Here is a 17,152-nt window from a genome sequence, read left to right on the forward strand (position 1 = left end):
GGCAAGTAGCAGCTTAATGGACAGAATCAATGAATTATTATGCCAAGGAGGAAAGACATCAGCAATGATTTGGGAGAAGATACCGTTGCTACCCTTCAACCTAGGAAGAGATTTCAGCCTGGAGTCCATCAGTATGAAAACGCTGCCAGTCTTCCCAGGAGCAGCTTCCCAGCTTTTTCATCCGTCCATCCATCCAGCCGGGGAGACTGTGGAGCCTGGACAGGCCACCAGTGCATCTCCGGGTTGTTTCCTGACACGATTAATGCAAATCTGAATGAATGATTTCCTTTACAAGCGAAGCTGGAAAAACACGAGTTATTGAAACAAGTCTTTTGACTTGACAGCAGCACCGAGGTCAGTAGGTGACCAAACGCTGGAGCGCCTCTCAAACAGCGCTTCAGATGAAGGAGTGCACAGTTTTTATTCACTCTTCTTTTCAGCACTTTGCCTCTTTCTGTTTATAACCCTCTTTTCAGCACAACTTTGTCTTTGGGGAAATCATTGAGAGTGCTTTCTCCCATCACTTTGTTTCTTTCAAAACATCCAGACATGAAGCAGATCGAGGGCGTCTCGAGGAAAATGAGGAAAAAGCGGGACTCAGTCAGTCTTCTATAAATGCTCTGCCTGTCAAATCTGCACACATCTACTGGAGTTAAAACTCATATCCAAACACAACTTCAAGAACAGCCTCCAGTTCTGCAAAACAGGGAACTTAATGAGCCTTAGATGAGCTTTACGGAGGAACAAAGCTGCCAAAATTAAATAAACACAGAAATATAAAAATATTTCAATAAAATAAACAAAGAATGCCAATAAATTATACAAACAGTTCAAATGTTTCTGGTAAATCTCATCTTAAATATTAATGTAATAAAATCAAATCGTCAAGGATGAAATGTTCAGGATTTACTAACTAAAAGGTAAAAAGTCAGCAGGATGAATTTAAAGCTGTGAAGCTGCTTCCTTCTAAACACAGAAGGAACAACATGTGATGAATATCAGCATCAGGTGAACAGACAGAAAGCAGGATGAGAATCTCACAGCTTCTAGATGGTGAGGAGAGAGAAATATTCACAATATGCACAATAACTTCCATCCATGCACCTTCACTGCTTCATTATCCAGGTTTCTGGATATAATTTCTCTAAACTTTCATTCTTAGCTTGACTGTTTAGCTGAACTGGACTCAGCTTTAATTTGGTAACTAAAAAAAAGTGTTTTTTAAATTTTCAGCACCCAGGAACTCACCAGGAGGACAGACTGAGCTAAATTAGCTTCTGGCTAATCTGCACTGCGTACCACTGTCTTGCTCTTTTTGCTCTTCTTTTTCTTTCTTTCATCAGCTAGAAAATGTCTCATGTTGTTTACATCAGATGCATCAAGAGGGCTGTATATACATACTGTAAATATGGATATATCTGGTGGTGTGGTGGTTAGCACCACAGCAGGTCGCTGGTTTGGGCTCCAGCTGGAGGTGGGGGTCGAACCTGGGGGGCGTGGCCTTTCTGTGTGGAGTTTGCATGTTCTCCGTGTATGCGTGGGTTCTCTCCGGGTTCTCCGGATTCCTCCCACCGTCCAAAGACATGATGCTAGGTTAACTGGTCTCTCTAAATTCCCCCGAGGCGTGAGTGACTGTTTGTCTGTGATGGACTGGCCACCTGTCCAGGTGTACCTGTCCAGGTGTACCTGCCTCTCACCTGCTAAATGCTGGGCTCCAGCTTCCCTGCAACCCGTAATGAACAAAGCGGTTCAGAGAATGAATGAATGAATGAATATGAAATAAAATGTGACACAAACTGATATTTCTATTGTTATTTTAAACTGTAATTTAATTAGTAAATTATAATAATAAGTAAATATGACTAGGCATGAATAAGTGTCAAGAAATAAAAAAAAATAATAAATGTAAGCTGAAAATAACACACAGGAATAAATCATTTTGGGAAATATTTAAAAAAATAATAAAGAAATCAATAGGGAATTACAGAAGGAGAGAAAAGTTTAAAAAGCCTCTCAAAGAAATAAAACTGAGAATTACAAATCAAAGTAAATAAATAAGAGTATTAATACAAAGTTAAATCCAAAACAGAAATGTGATTTTTTGTTTTACAGATTTCTTACTAGAAATAATGATTATTTTAATTTTGTGTTGCCTTTTGATTGTACCAAATACAATAAATTTCTTGTTGAAATTTTAAAAAATATGTATTTATGTATAATTTATTGGCATATCAATGAATTTACTGAGATATTTTTTACCCTTAGGATACCTAACCCTTGTAGTTTTCCAGCGGGATAAATAATTTCTTTTTTTGTTTCTATTTATCTCCAATTTAGTCAGTCTCAGCCTTCCACACATTACTGCAGAACAGTGTTATAAACAAGGTCTCATTTGGAAATATGCTCGTCTGTATTAGAAATCCTGGCCTCTAATGTTCGTGTTCAGTGACTGCGTACCTACAGACTTGCATGAAATCTCCATGAAATGAGTTTTTTAATGATCTTCTGACGTTTCCTCATGCACCAAACTAATTAATCTCTTCTAGGACGAGTTCAGTCTTCACTTTATTGTCAGAAAAATGATTGCAGTTGTTTCTTGTCCAGATGTTGGCCTCTGTATGTGTGATTGTATTTGGATGTTAAAGACCAGCCTGCCAGCTCTGCCCTCATTTGCATCTGCTAATGGCTCAGTGATGCCAGTTTCTGATCACTGCAACCGCACATTTAAAATCCTGCTTCGGTGCCAGATGCTCCTCGCTTTCTTTCTCCCTCTCTCGTCCAGGGATTCTGTTTCCATCCTGGTACAGCAGCTCTCTTCGTGCTCTGCATCACAATACAACTGGAAGCTCCTGCAGAGAGCCACGCTTCATTTGGTCATCAGAAAGCTCACATTTTCTGTTCACCTTGAACATTTAGCTCTAAAACAACAAGGATTGTTAGTCGGCTGCTGTTCAGGTTTCACATGTCTGGCTGCAAAACGGCAAATGGTTACAGAGTGACGCCTAATAGGAAACTTTATTAGGATTCAAGCAGGATTTCCTCCTATTTAATTGAGTTGAACCATCACATGTAGATAAAACGTGTAATACATAAGGAAAAGTGTGAGGCTTCAGAGGGACATTTGTTAACAGAAGGCTCAATATGAAGTTGTCCAGCTTATATAGAAGACCAAACTTGTTTTAAAATGAGCAGCACACCACAGAAGACGGTGTTTGATTCATGCTGTAAATGCTTGTGGCAGCTGCACCGCTGGCTGACCTCCTGCCGACTCCTTATTCACATAAACAGGATAAAATGAAGGAATTACACAAGTTATCCAGTGTTTCCAGACAGAGGGAGAAAATGATAAATAATAAATAATAAAAGTGACATTTTGGTGTTTTTTTTTTTATGCCCAGGAAAATATACGAGACCAATAGACAGTTTCAGTGTATACACAATTCTCCACAACGGCAGAAGTAGATGAGGTTTCTATAAATCCTTTTAAATATTTAAAAACCTGAAATAATCCATTTATAGAGGTATTTCTCTCAGCAATCATAGAACTGCCTTTGCACCTCGACCTGAGCTGGAGCTCAGTGCAGATAAGAGCACATAATTGTCTTGTTGGAGTTAATTGTGTTCAGGCCGTCGTGACAGGACTGTGTCAGGGTGCAGATCTGCCGGCTCATCAACAAAACAGCTGGCGTAAGACTCCAACATAAAAGCCAGAACTGGTGCGATACTGTCATTTTGTGTGTGCTTTCTATATCCAACATTACTATTTATCAGTGTAGTATAACCCCAAACCCATCTTTGATCCCCACTAGCAGATCACCATCATGTCAGAGGATGAAACGGAGATATTTCACCATGTGATGAAAAAAAACCCTGGAACTACTTTTTACACCATCCTGAACATCACCCTGGAACTACTTTTTACACCATGATGAACATCACCCTGGAACTACTTTTTACACCGTGCCGAACATCACGCTGGAACTACTTTTTACACTGTGCCGAACATCACCCTGGAACTACTTTTTACACCATGCCGAACATCACCCTGGAACTACTTTTTACACCATGATGAACATCACCCTGGAACTACTTTTTCCACCGTGCTGAACATCACCCTGGAACTACTTTTTACACCATGCAGAACACCACCCTGGAACTACTTTTTACACCGTGCCGAACGTCACCCTGGAACTACTTTTTACACCGTGCCGAACATCACCCTGGAACTACTTTTTACACCATGATGAACATCACCCTGGAGCTACTTTTTACACCATGATGAACATCACCCTGGAACTACTTTTTACACCGTGCTGAACATCACCCTGGAACTACTTTTTACACCATGCAGAACACCACCCTGGAACTACTTTTTACACCGTGCCAAACGTCACCCTGGAACTACTTTTTACACCGTGCCGAACATCACCCTGGAACTACTTTTTACACCGTGCCGAACATCACCCTGGAACTACTTTTTACACCGTGCCGAACATCACCCTGGAACTACTTTTTACACCGTGCCGAACATCACCCTGGAACTACTTTTTACACCATGATGAACATCACCCTGGAACTACTTTTTACACCATGATGAACATCACCCTGGAACTACTTTTTACACCATGATGAACATCACCCTGGAACTACTTTTTACACCGTGCCGACCATCACCCTGGAACTACTTTTTACACCGTGCCGAACATCACCCTGGAACTACTTTTTACACCGTGCCGAACATCACCCTGGAACTACTTTTTACACCGTGCCGAACATCACCCTGGAACTACTTTTTACACCGTGCCGAACATCACCCTGGAACTACTTTTTACACCGTGCCGAACATCACCCTGGAACTACTTTTTACACCGTGCCGAACATCACCCTGGAACTACTTTTTACACCGTGCCGAACATCTCCCTGGAACTACTTTTTATACCGTGCCGAACATCACCCTGGAACTACTTTTTACACCGTGCCGAACATCACCCTGGAACTACTTTTTACACCATGAGGAACATCACCCTGGAACTACTTTTTACACCATGATGAACATCACCCTGGAACTACTTTTTACACCATGATGAACATCACCCTGGAACTACTTTTTACACCGTGCCGAACATCACCCTGGAACTACTTTTTACACTGTGCCGAACATCTCCCTGGAACTACTTTTTACACCGTGCCAAACATCACCCTGGAACTACTTTTTACACCATGAGGAACATCACCCTGGAACTACTTTTTACACCATGATGAACATCACCCTGGAACTACTTTTTACACCGTGCCGAACATCACCCTGGAACTACTTTTTACACTGTGCCGAACATCTCCCTGGAACTACTTTTTACACCGTGCCGAACATCACCCTGGAACTACTTTTTACACCGTGCCGAACATCACCCTGGAACTACTTTTTACACCATGAGGAACATCACCCTGGAACTACTTTTTACACCGTGCCGAACATCACCCTGGAACTACTTTTTACACCGTGCCGAACATCTCCCTGGAACTACTTTTTACACCGTGCCGAACATCACCCTGGAACTACTTTTTTACACCGTGCCGAACATCACCCTGGAACTACTTTTTACACCATGAGGAACATCACCCTGGAACTACTTTTTACACCGTGCCGAACATCTCCCTGGAACTACTTTTTACACCGTGCCGAACATCACCCTGGAACTACTTTTTACACCGTGCCGAACATCACCCTGGAACTACTTTTTACACCATGAGGAACATCACCCTGGAACTACTTTTTACACCGTGCCGAACATCACCCTGGAACTACTTTTTACACCGTGTTGTTGCATCAGATCATATTTTCCATCACACGGTGAAATGTCTCATCTGAGAAGTTGTTTATCTTCCACTGGGGATAAAATATGACCTGATGAAAATTATAAACAATTACATTCTGTTTCGTTTACATTTTGCAGAGTCCCATTCTTTTCAAAATTGGCTTGTCATATTATTTTACTGAAAAGCAACAATATCTTTATTTATAGACTGATGTAAGAGTCTCTGTATAATGAGCCTACATTGCAGTACAGCAGCATTTTTCAGTGTCCTGATTAAACATTTTCTAAAGCCATCTCCAAATTCCCAGTTAATTTCTAGTCTTCAAGTCAGTGTTTGCCCTTGCAGCTGTTGTGCTTTTTTCATTGAATCAAACATGTCAACATTAACATTAGACAAGTTAAGGCTTAGATGCTGAAAGACATTTTAAAAGTATGATGAAAAGCACATAATAATTATCTGTGCAGTTGTCACCACGATGGCCCCTTTCGCCAGTGTTAATAAAAGAAAATTCGTTAGGGTGGGGTTAAGGGTTAAAGAATCCATGAGTGTGTGTGTTTGTGTAATTATATTTTGTCCTGCTTATTTCTTGATGTCACATCTGATTGGTTCCATCAAAGCAAACAGCCAAACAGTCCTTAATGGGAAAGTAAATGAGCAGCAGCTCATGTTCCCTCTGTTTCTGTCTGTCTCTCACACACAATAACCTGTTCCAGCATGATTTACTTACCTTTAGACACTGGTCTAGGCTACCTGTGCTACATGTACCCGGTCCGTACAGCAACAAGAACACGGGTGGACGCTCTGCTACAGGAACTATTGTTACAACACTTTTTGTTCTTTTTCTTACCTTGTTGTGCATCATGGAACTTAAATTCCATTTTCCACACATAACAACTCTGTCATTATGAAGCTCATTTTCCACCTACTGAAAACAGAACTGGTTCATTGTCTCAAGTCCAACATTTCAGACAGTAGCTTCTTGAACATGCACATTTCTGTTTCTTCTTCCCCTTTTTATAAGTAACAGATGCTGGATCACCGCGGGCCGGACCTGTCGGTGATCGATGATGGATCACCGCGGGCCGGACCTGTCGGTGATCGATGATGGATCACTGATGTGGTGAAAAAATCTGTATGAACTTTAATGTAATTTATTATTTTATTAATTTAGTTTGAGCTCCAATAAAAAGAAGAAATGAAAACACTGGTGCAAGTAAAACTGTGTTAAACAAGAAAAACTCAACAAGTTTGAGGCCATTTGAGGAATAGTGCTAGCTGAATGTCTTAGTAAATGCTAAACTAAGTCATGATGATCAAGATTCAAGAATCTTTATTGGCATTTATGCAAAGCACAATTAAATTTTCTATTTATAGAGACCAGATAAATATGTTACACATATTGCACAGTTTCAGTGCAGAGGGGATGTCTGTCTGTCCACCCGTCTACCTTTCCACCTGCAGGGGATGCTCAGTCCATGGATGGGCAGGGGACAGATAGACAGGGGGGTGGGGTGACGGACTTCACAGCTCTGGGGAAGAAGCTGTGTTTCAGTCTGTTGGTATGGGTCCTGATGTTCCTGTACCTCTTCTTTGAGGGAAGGGGCACAAACAGTTCATGTCATGGATGGCTGGGCTCTGCAACTATACGGCCGGTGTCGTGCCGAAAAAAGCACTCCTGCCGTGAAAAGAACCCCCCCTCAAGGAGCGCAGTAACAGCATCTCGTCTTATCAAAACCCTGAACTAACCTGCTGCTAATATATATATATATATATATATATATATATATATATATATATATATATATATATATATATATATATATATTCCTTTTTATCAGCAGGTTAGTGCATGCTTTTTGGTAAAGCTCATTGAGAGGGGGTGCTTTTTTCGGCACAACACCGGCCCTCCTACCCGACTGTCGTACAATGACTGGAGGTGTGGGAGAGGACCCCCCACAATCCCCTGTGACCACTCGAGCTAAGTCCTTCCTGATGATGATGGTGATGATGATGATGATATAGTGAAACAGTTTGCATGTTAGTTTATTATTTGTTCATTTTAGGTTGAAAAAAGAAAGGAATGCTGGTGAGAGTGAAACTGTGCTATGTCAGGGCTCATGATAGCCAAACCTCTTAGCAAAGGTTAGTGTGGCCAAAGGTCATCTCTCTTGTGGCCACTACGTGGCACTGCGCAGGTCTTGCCAACCACATTGATTAGTGGACGGCGCCGTGCATCTTTTAATAGCGGACGTGTTTGGCCAGCCAGCCTCTCTTCTTCCCATCTCCTGTGGTACCTGTGGTTCGGCTTGGCCAAGTCTTTTGTCTTGGCGTGCTGCTGGTAAGGTGCCAGCCTTCTCCATGCAGTGCAGCTGGCTGCTGGGGCTGTGAAAACTGACTGCTCTGTTTGCTAAATGTTTGTTGTTTACTGTTTCTTTAATTTTGCTTTCCACTCGGCTTCCAGCTGATTCTTCTTGTGTTGTAGATCGCGGCACAGTTGGGCCGCGGCCTTTGAGGCTCTCCTTTGCAGGCTTTCTGCGGCTGTGGCCATGCCAACGAAGTGGTGCATATGAACTGATTTCCCAGTGTAAAGTTTTAACTCCTTGTTAAATAAATCCCTCTCTCTCTGCAGAGACGCCTGGTCTTCGCCGTTTTCGTCCACCACTCCTTGGAGGACTGCTGCTGTTTTGGCTGCTGCGTGTGTGTGTGTGAGTGTGATAACACAGGTGATTAGTGTGAGGACCATTTCCCTCCTTTTGGTTATTGATGCTGGGTATAGTGAACCCCAGCTCTGATGCGATTTGCTCCTTCGCCTCATTGCTAACTTTACTCTTGGACCTAGCGTGGGACTGTTTTGTTTTTGATTTGTTCATTTTTGTTAAATAAAAATGATTTATTTTTATATTAAAACATTTCTGGTATATTTAAAGTAACCTGTGACCTTCTTCATAGTGAACTGGACTGCTTTCTGCATAGTCCCCAGGGTTAGTTTGTGGTCAGAGAAAACTGTGAAGGTGAAACTGGAACATTTCTTTTCCAAACTGCACCATATGGAGACAGTTTGGGTGGTTATACCAGATCTTTGCCGTTAGATTTTCAAGGTCAGACTCATTGATTTGACATTTTTATAATGAATTCAAAATTTTATTTGGCTTTTCAAAATAGATTGTAGATTGTATATCTCATGGTTGTTGTTAAATGTTTTTGTTAAATCTCAGCTTACAGCTTGTTTAATTCTGACTTTATGGAGGAAAATGGCAGAACTTGGGTGAAACATCCCAGCTGGGTCTGGTGATTACAAACGACATCCGGCTAGATAGCGACTCAAGTCCTTGTTCTTGCAGCGATCACGCCAGGCCACCCTGAAACCAGACACACTGATGTCATTCATTTCACACCTTTCTGAAGAACAGTGCAGGTAAAACAGGATATCTCAGCCCCAGTTCTTTTAGAAGTTTCTGTGCTTGAGCACACCTGATCCAAATAACAGGTGGCCTTACAAGCCTGTAAATGAGCCACCGGTTATGTTGAGGCAGGGGCAACAACCAAAACTGAGTTGGTCTCAGTGACTGCATGTCACATGATTTAGTCTCACCAGGCTTCGATGCCCTTTGGATCCCGGACAACACGCTTGGCACAGTTGATCGCCATGGCAACATTATCTGTCAGAAGGTCTGGGATCAAACAGAGAAATAAATAGATGGTCATTTTTTCCATGTCTGGCAGATCCTCCTTTGGGCCACCACACCATCCAACATCTAAACCTTATGGAAATGGAGCTGTGGAGGACTACGGCTTAACCCCATCTTCTGGAAAACTATAATAACAGAAGCAACTAAACACTGAATGAAAGTAATATTTATATATTATATTTACACAGATAAGTTCAAATGATATAATTATAGAGCTATTTTTCCTGTTTTAAAGTGATCCTCCAGCTGTGTGGAAGAATAGAGTTACGTTAGAGCCAGAAAATTAGGATTAGCATCGCGATGCTTAGCAGAGCTGATCATGCCTGGTAGGAGACAGCATGTCAACTCTTTAAGGCAGATGTGGTCACAAATGGAGCAGAGTCAGAAAGCTGCATGAAAACACCAGAAGTAATAAAACATGAGGAAAATGCGGCTAAAGTCGCGGCGGTTAAAGGCCTGACCGCTGCAGCTGAGGTTGCACCCATTAGATGTTTTGGTTTGGCCGTCGTTGCACCACCAGCGGCTGTTGATCTGGAAGATGCCGTAGTCTGTGGACCCGTCGGTGTTGTGGTTGATTTTGGTGGTGGTGTACTCCGACTCCCACTGGGTCAGGCAGACCCCTACAGATCAACAGATTCACCTCAGTTAGCTTCTCACTTTGAACTCTGGCTCTAAATGACATTTTCATGGTTTTAATCTTCACTTTGTTTAAATTCATGTTTCGTTGTGGAGAACAAATTCTGGAAACAGGTGAACCCACCTCGCCCGGAAAAAAGTCTGTCAGAAGCTTGAATTTTCATTCTTTTTATTTGATCAATTTCCTCATCTAATAATGGCAAGAAAGTCAAAGTTTGTTTTTAACATGGCCAACTTTTCCACCAGAAACCTTGATATTCAGGACATCAACCTATAAAAACTAAACTTTGGTATTCCGTATGTCAAAGTTTCATTTCTATAGTGTATATATATATATCTATATAAATATATATATGTACAATGGTAAAATTTGTCCTAACTTTTGACTGATTTACTTTGATGAATTTGTCCTTAAATGCAACGTTATGGTGAGTATGTGGAACTTAAATTACGGTGAACAAAGACGAGTAAATGGTTGTCAGTTCTGCTCTGGATTGAGTATGTTGGAAACAATAAAAGACTATCAGGTCGGTACTCACAGTTAGCCAGGCTGTAGCCACGGTAACCATCCATCCCATAACTCTTCAGCACCCTGGCCCACTCGCAGCGCTCGAAGACTCGAGCGTTGGCCGCAGCCACCAGCAGCAAAAACACCAGACTTTTCATTGTGTCTTCTCTCCTGAGCTGGATGATGTGCTGCTGTTTCTCCTTTTATACTCAGCTGGTTCGTTGGTTACATAACTGACTTGGATGTTGTTCAGTTTCAGCATTCCAGCTGCAGAGACAGGTTTCATTTATCCGCTCAGTGAATCGGTACTCCTGTATCTGAACTTTGACCGTGCTATCAGCGTGATGTACAGGCTCTCAAGGTTAAGCTCGGGTAGTGGCGTTGCACAAACTGAGATAAATGAAGAGCAACAGAAACTAAGAAGAGCTGGTGGAGAATTAAACACACCATTTAAATTTCACAACTGTTGACTCAAAACTGTTGAACCTGATGAAACTTACAATGTCTATTTACTTTCAGTGTGACTGATGCAGGCTGTTTTTATGTGTCCTTGAGGCTTGACAAACATGATTGTTTCACTTTCTGACTGGCTTTAATGTCCAAATGGTAAATGTGGTAAAGAGTTTAATTAATATTGTGAGGTGTTTGTGTGTTTCTGATAATTTACATCTATCTATATAGAGTGATTATTGGAAAAGTTGAAATTTTTATGATTTTACCAACTTCTCATTAGAATTAAATTTAATTACTGGAACAGTATATTTACCGTTAATACAGTGTGATGTCAACATTATTGTAGTGCAAAAGGTGTCCACCAGGGGGCAGAGGACAAGTATCAGTTTGTCTTTAACATGGTTTTGAGCAAAGATGATGATATGAAAATGTCTCAGAAACTACGTATCAGATATGATACATTAAAGGGTTAATAGTGGTGTAGCTGGAGGCATACTGGTTCACTGCAGTTCTAACTGAAACCTCTAGGTATTTAAGAAGTTCACTAGTTTCATCATCACACCTTACAAAGAACGGAGATGTTGCCTTCAGATGCAAAGTATTTATTATAAACATAAATGTGTTGTTAAAAAATAATGTCAATAAAATCACAATAAATTATTTCAAATAGGAGATCTGTAACACAGAGAAAAGGGACAATCACACGGTGCTGTTTGGCTTTCGGCTCAGGAGAAGCAGATCCCTGGTTCTACTCATTTCACCCATTATTAACCCCTGCAACGACTCACTCAGCTCTTACCAGCATGGCGTTTCCCATAGAAGGAAATACTCCTTAACAAGCTGCACTGTTGTGCAGACGAGACCGCTACAGAGGTGTCATGGAGGTAAATATCTCAGGAAGCCATTGGTCGATGATGATGATGATGAAGAAGATGATGATGATGGACACCTCTATCAATGGTCAGAGTCTGGAGGATCCAGGGAGAGCCCCACATTCACCTTAGAAACACCACGAGGATCCAGAAAGAAGTGAAGCCCACGATAGTCTATGACAGGAAGAGAGAATCCATCACTATAAAACCTCCTTCGTCTCCATGGAAACCAGCAGGACCTTCATGATTCATGTCAAACAAAGGCAGAGTCGTAGGAGAACACATTAGCAGAGTTTTTAGAGCTGGAATCAAACTTTTCACCACAAACAGCAACAGTAAGACCTGGTCTCTGGTTCTGGCTGCTAGCTCCAGAGTTTCTGTCCCACCGTGATGAGAAGGACGTCTCTGGAACCAGCAGCGTCTCTGCTGTCATGTTTGTGTGGAGAAATTAGTAGAAACTCTAAAGTGGACAGAGCTGTTCTCATGGTTTCTGCTTGGGGTTTGAGCTGTGTTCGGTTTGGATGCCGATGCTTGGTGGAGCCTTTTAGGTGAGTTTCTCCTGTCATGTTGCTACATGTTAGCATCGCTGCTTCCTGTTGGCTGCTAACATCTGCTGGACTGTAAGATCTCATGTTGCCTAATACAGGAGGGTGTAGTTGAGAAGAGGTTAACTTTTTAAGGGCTCATTTTCACACACTTTACGTTTGTAGTTAGTTACTGTGCATCCGTGTCATACATGCTTTTTGATGTCATGGTTGTTAGACAATACAGCCACTAGATGGCGGCGCAGAATTCAGTATACAGGAAAAAGGAAACATGGTGACAGCGAAGGAGATCATGATAATGCATATTCTCAGAAAGCAGCAGTGCCCTTTCTTCTTTGTTAAACCTGCCGTGTCATTTTAGAAGAAAGCATTGAGCTGAGTTTATCCATCTGTCCTCTGATCTGCAGTCATGTACTCGCATCCTTCCTCCTCACATCTGAGACACTAACCTCATGTCTAAGAGATTATTTTGATGTACAACCAATGGTGAAACAGCGAACATAAATAAAATTCATTGTTAAGAAACCATATTCCCAGTGGATGTTTTCCCTGTTTCTAAATGTTAATCCAGACACAGATGAAAGTAATTGTATTGGATTCTCATTTTATTGAGTTGCTACAAAAAGCTCAAAGTTGAAGGCTGAACAACCCCCCCACCAGCCCAAGAGCAAAGAAAAAACAACACAGGCCAAAGCCAGGCGGGTGGAGGGTGTCCAGGGGAGGGACCAGGTCCAAGCAAACAGTTCAGGTGACAAAGTTCAGGAAGGCAGCCGGGAGGCTGCGACAACAGCAAACTAAGGTCCTGCCAAACTATCCAGGTAGGACATTTTGGCCAGGTGTAAGCACTCCTTGTAATGTTGGCGGTCTGCTGGGTCCACGTCTGGTCACATCATCCTGTTCGGGAGCCGAGGAAATGCAGGACGGCGAGGCAGGAGGCAGAAGAAATGCAGGTAAAAGTGTTTATTCATGAACCAGAAACAAGATTAAATGAAGTTTTTTTTTATGGATTTGATGTTAGTTCTCTGATTTTCTTCTTCTTTTCTCTAAACAGAGTTTAGTTCTGTGTTTTTGGTGTATTTAATCCATTGGTTTTCAGTTCCTCCTTGGCCAGTCCGTTGTTGCTTCTGTTTGTGTTAGATGTAATCTATGTCATGTTTGTTAATGTTAGTCACTATGTCACAGTTCTTGCCACCATAGTCTTTTGTTTTTGTAAGTTAGTTTTGGTTATTAAAGCCTTTAACCTGCTCCTCCTGCCTCATCTGCCTGCAGTCAGGGCCTCACGTCCACGGCTTCTTGACAGCTCTGCTCCTTTTGCTAATGACATCAACAGCTGCTCGTCTCTGCCAGTTCTATTCAGAGACATTTTATCATACAGAGCTGTAATCACAGTCATAATGGAGTTCCTGAACTCCATTTACTGTCCTAACTTTCTCCATTCTCTTGCTTTGTGTTTTCAGTCTGCTCTACATTGAAACACCTTGCTTGCCCTCCACACTCACTGTCTCATCTCAAACCTGAAACATGGGCAGAAAATGCAATTAATCAAGCTGCAGAGTGAAGGCAGCTGGATCAATTAATCTGTGCACTGAGAGGGGAGACGAGAATGGATTGATCTGGATCAGAGACGTAGAGGAATAGACGGTGCCTGAGGAGTTGCTGTAAACAGTGATTAAAGAAGGATGCAGGTGTTAGACTCACCTGTGAATTTCTGGTTTTCCACAGCTTTTCATCGAAGAGATGACTTCTGCTGCGCTGTTGTTGATGGATTACCTTCCTTGATAATTTAATAGATTAAATTTACTGTCAGTACAAGTTAATACCAAGAAAATAAGTCAGTTAAACTGAGATTTCATTGGCTGCGTTGCATTCACAGCTGTTTTCCTGCTGTTGACTATTTTTATTTTCAAAATGAAAAAATATTCTTCCCACAGTGGTCATGAGTTACATTAAGTATTGAGAACTATGGCTGATATGAAACCCACGAAAGGAACAAAAAAGAAGAAGAAGCCATCGTGAAGCATTTAATGACATCACTGGCTACTTCACTACCACCTTTTATGCCTCATTCTGAGAATGTATATCATCATGATTTGCTCCACTGTTACCATGTTTGTTAAAGCCTAAACTAGAACTCGAGGTGAACTCTGCACTGCCCTCTGGTGGATGTGTTGGCTAACAACTGTGCTAATGTGAGGACACATGAAAGCATGAAGACAGTGATGTTTGAAACAGATGTAGCTGCTTATGTACATACAGCGGGCAGAAATGGGCCTTTAAAGAAACTGAACAAACTGATCCAGGAGGCTGGTTCTGTGCTGAGGACTGACCTGATCTCTTTTCCAATCATGATCCAATACTCATGCTTAAAATGTTTGGAACATCAAAATATTTCACATGACTGGGCAAGACATGGCAAGGGGAATAATAAGTATTCCAACAAATGGGTATCATTTAGACGAGATCCTTACAGTACAGTTACTTTACCCTGTGCTTCTGGTAATGATAAACTACATATTTATCCCAAATTAGTAATATTTATAGTTCAATATGAAAATTGATTCTGGAACATAACCAGATGGTTTTGGAGAAAATGTTATTTTGGTATTGACCTGTCACCACTATCTGGAGCTGCTGTAGCAAACAGAAGTTACTAAACATACAAAACACAGAGGAACAACGATGGGCTGTGTTCAGACAGAGGCTTCTTCAGGTCCACCCCAACAGTATGGAATACTTTTTCTCAATCCAGATCCTCAGGGCCCACTGCCCTGCAGGTTTTAGAGATAACCTTACTTTAACACACCAAAATGAAATGAATGGCTCATTATCAGGCTGCGGAGAACTTGATGAGGAAGTTCTTCAATCTGAATCAGGTGCATTGGAGTAGGAACATGTCTAAGACATGCAGGACAGTGGGTCCTGGGGACCTGGATTGAGAAACACTATATAGAGGGTCATTCCTGTAAGTGTAGAGTGGGATAAACAGTTATAGGAGTTTTTCCTTTTTCTGGCATTGCTTTAGCCCTCGGGAGCCTTTGTGTTCCTGTCAGTAAACAGGAAATATTATGGTGAACTTGAAAGAGTAAATTTCCTGCGCTTTTGTGCAGGATGGTTTTCCTTTGTTGAGTCTTTGCTGGGGCTCAGTCAGGTCCATTCATCCTCTTCTGCCCTGGTCCATCTGCATCTTTCCCTTGCCTGGTGGCTTCCCGCCCCCTCTTCAAAAACCCATCCACACCATCACCATCTCAGCCTCCTTGAATATTCACATTTTCCCAGAGATTTCAGTAGGTTTGTTTTTGGCTTCTCAAACTTTTCTGCAGGGCCCCTTTTTATGGACAACAGTAAAATAAATCCCCCCATCCCACCACCACTACCATGTGCAGCCTAACACATACGAAGAAACGCAATAGAACTGGCAGAGAAACGGTCTTTAGTTTATTAGCTGCTACTTCAGTTAACACCATGTCAGTGGTAAACGAAGTAGCAACTCATTTGATATAGTGTGAAGCTTTTTAGACCAGGAAAGTCTGCACACTACTAAGCAGCAGATGGTTCCAGATGTCAGAAGGAGGATTAATTGTTGTTTAAAGTCACATGACAAGAAGAAAGAAGACAGGCTGCTGGATGTCCACCATTCTCATCCTTTGGTTCTGGGTCTTCTTTCGTAGAATTCAAGGAAGGCGTTGCACCGCTATGACATCACACTATCCGAATGAAATGGCAGGTACCTAGCAGGTAAAGATATGGTTGCTGTGGGAATATAACAGAGATCAGGATTTACCAAACCAAACCGTTCTGTACTGACCTGCAGGTGGAAACGGGGCTTATGGTATACCATAGCTCAACTTTTAAGGTATCTAGTGCACAATTCACATCTTAACATGAAAGAAAATATTCAGACGTCTCACTTCTTCTTTGTATAACATCAGCCGTTTTGGTTTGTTTGACCTCCACTTCGTTCACCTGAATTAGTGAACTTGCAAAGTCATGTGACTGAATTCCAGCCAATAGCACGTGCTAATGAAAATATCTACATTAAAGTAGAGTTTACATGATTGCTTTCAGGACAAAAACAACAACAACAAAAACTATTTGCAATCAGCACAAATATTATAAACAACATTCACAATACTGCAACACTCCTCACTGATAAAAGCTGAATGAGAGATTCAAGAAAAATGAATAGCTACAGCAAGAGAAGAAGCAGAAAGACGTGTTCATATCAGCAAAATACTTCTTGCATCATTTAATGTCTAAATCATTTGAGACTGAGTCAGACAATATTTAATTAATATTGTAAACTATTTTAGACTTTAGGTGTTCAGATGATGGCTGTAATGAATCTGCAGAGACAAGCTCTAAACCTTGGTCTCTGTGCCACTGACAGAAATGATGAAGAGGACTAGAAAGGATGAAGAGGGAGAGTGACATAAGACAGAACAGATGTTGAGGATAAAGAGTTTTGTTCCAAAAGTCTGATCTGAATAAAGTCAAATGCATTTAATCTCCGCCAGCTCATCTGTGTTGTGGGAACCTGCCCTGCTCAGGACTTAATCAATTACAAATTATATAAATGTTGACATTATGAGAGAAGACTGGTTAGACAAGTTGAGCTGAGTAAGGTTTGCAGGG

The 17,152-nt window shown here is 41.5% G+C and overlaps 1 protein-coding gene across 1 annotated transcript; it reads right to left on the minus strand.

Annotated features, from left to right (window-relative positions):
- Positions 1–8,936: 8,936 nt before the first annotated feature.
- Positions 8,937–10,947, minus strand: LOC121629736 (lysozyme C-like). The gene is made up of 4 exons (XM_041969482.1): positions 10,682–10,947; positions 9,968–10,126; positions 9,410–9,488; positions 8,937–9,176 (listed from the first exon to the last, which is right to left on the minus strand). The coding sequence occupies exons 1-4, from the start codon at positions 10,806–10,808 to the stop codon at positions 9,110–9,112; spliced, it is 432 nt and encodes a 143-aa protein (XP_041825416.1). The 5' UTR covers positions 10,809–10,947; the 3' UTR covers positions 8,937–9,109.
- Positions 10,948–17,152: the final 6,205 nt, after the last annotated feature.

Source organism: Melanotaenia boesemani, chromosome 19, assembly GCF_017639745.1.
Source record: "Melanotaenia boesemani isolate fMelBoe1 chromosome 19, fMelBoe1.pri, whole genome shotgun sequence".
Classification (NCBI taxonomy): Eukaryota; Metazoa; Chordata; class Actinopteri; order Atheriniformes; family Melanotaeniidae; genus Melanotaenia; species Melanotaenia boesemani.

What these genes read in the sequence shown, in the direction of transcription:
- LOC121629736 (XM_041969482.1), bottom strand. Translation starts at nt 10,808, where the DNA reads ATGAAAAGTCTGGTGTTTTTGCTGCTGGTGGCTGCGGCCAACGCTCGA. An exon ending in TGGCTACAGCCTGGCTAACT is followed by an intron (nt 10,127 to 10,681) that starts GTGAGTACCGAC and finishes GTTGATCTGTAG; the next exon opens with GGGTCTGCCTGACCCAGTGG. An exon ending in CCAAAGGGCATCGAAGCCTG is followed by an intron (nt 9,177 to 9,409) that starts GTGAGACTAAAT and finishes GTCTGGTTTCAG; the next exon opens with GGTGGCCTGGCGTGATCGCT.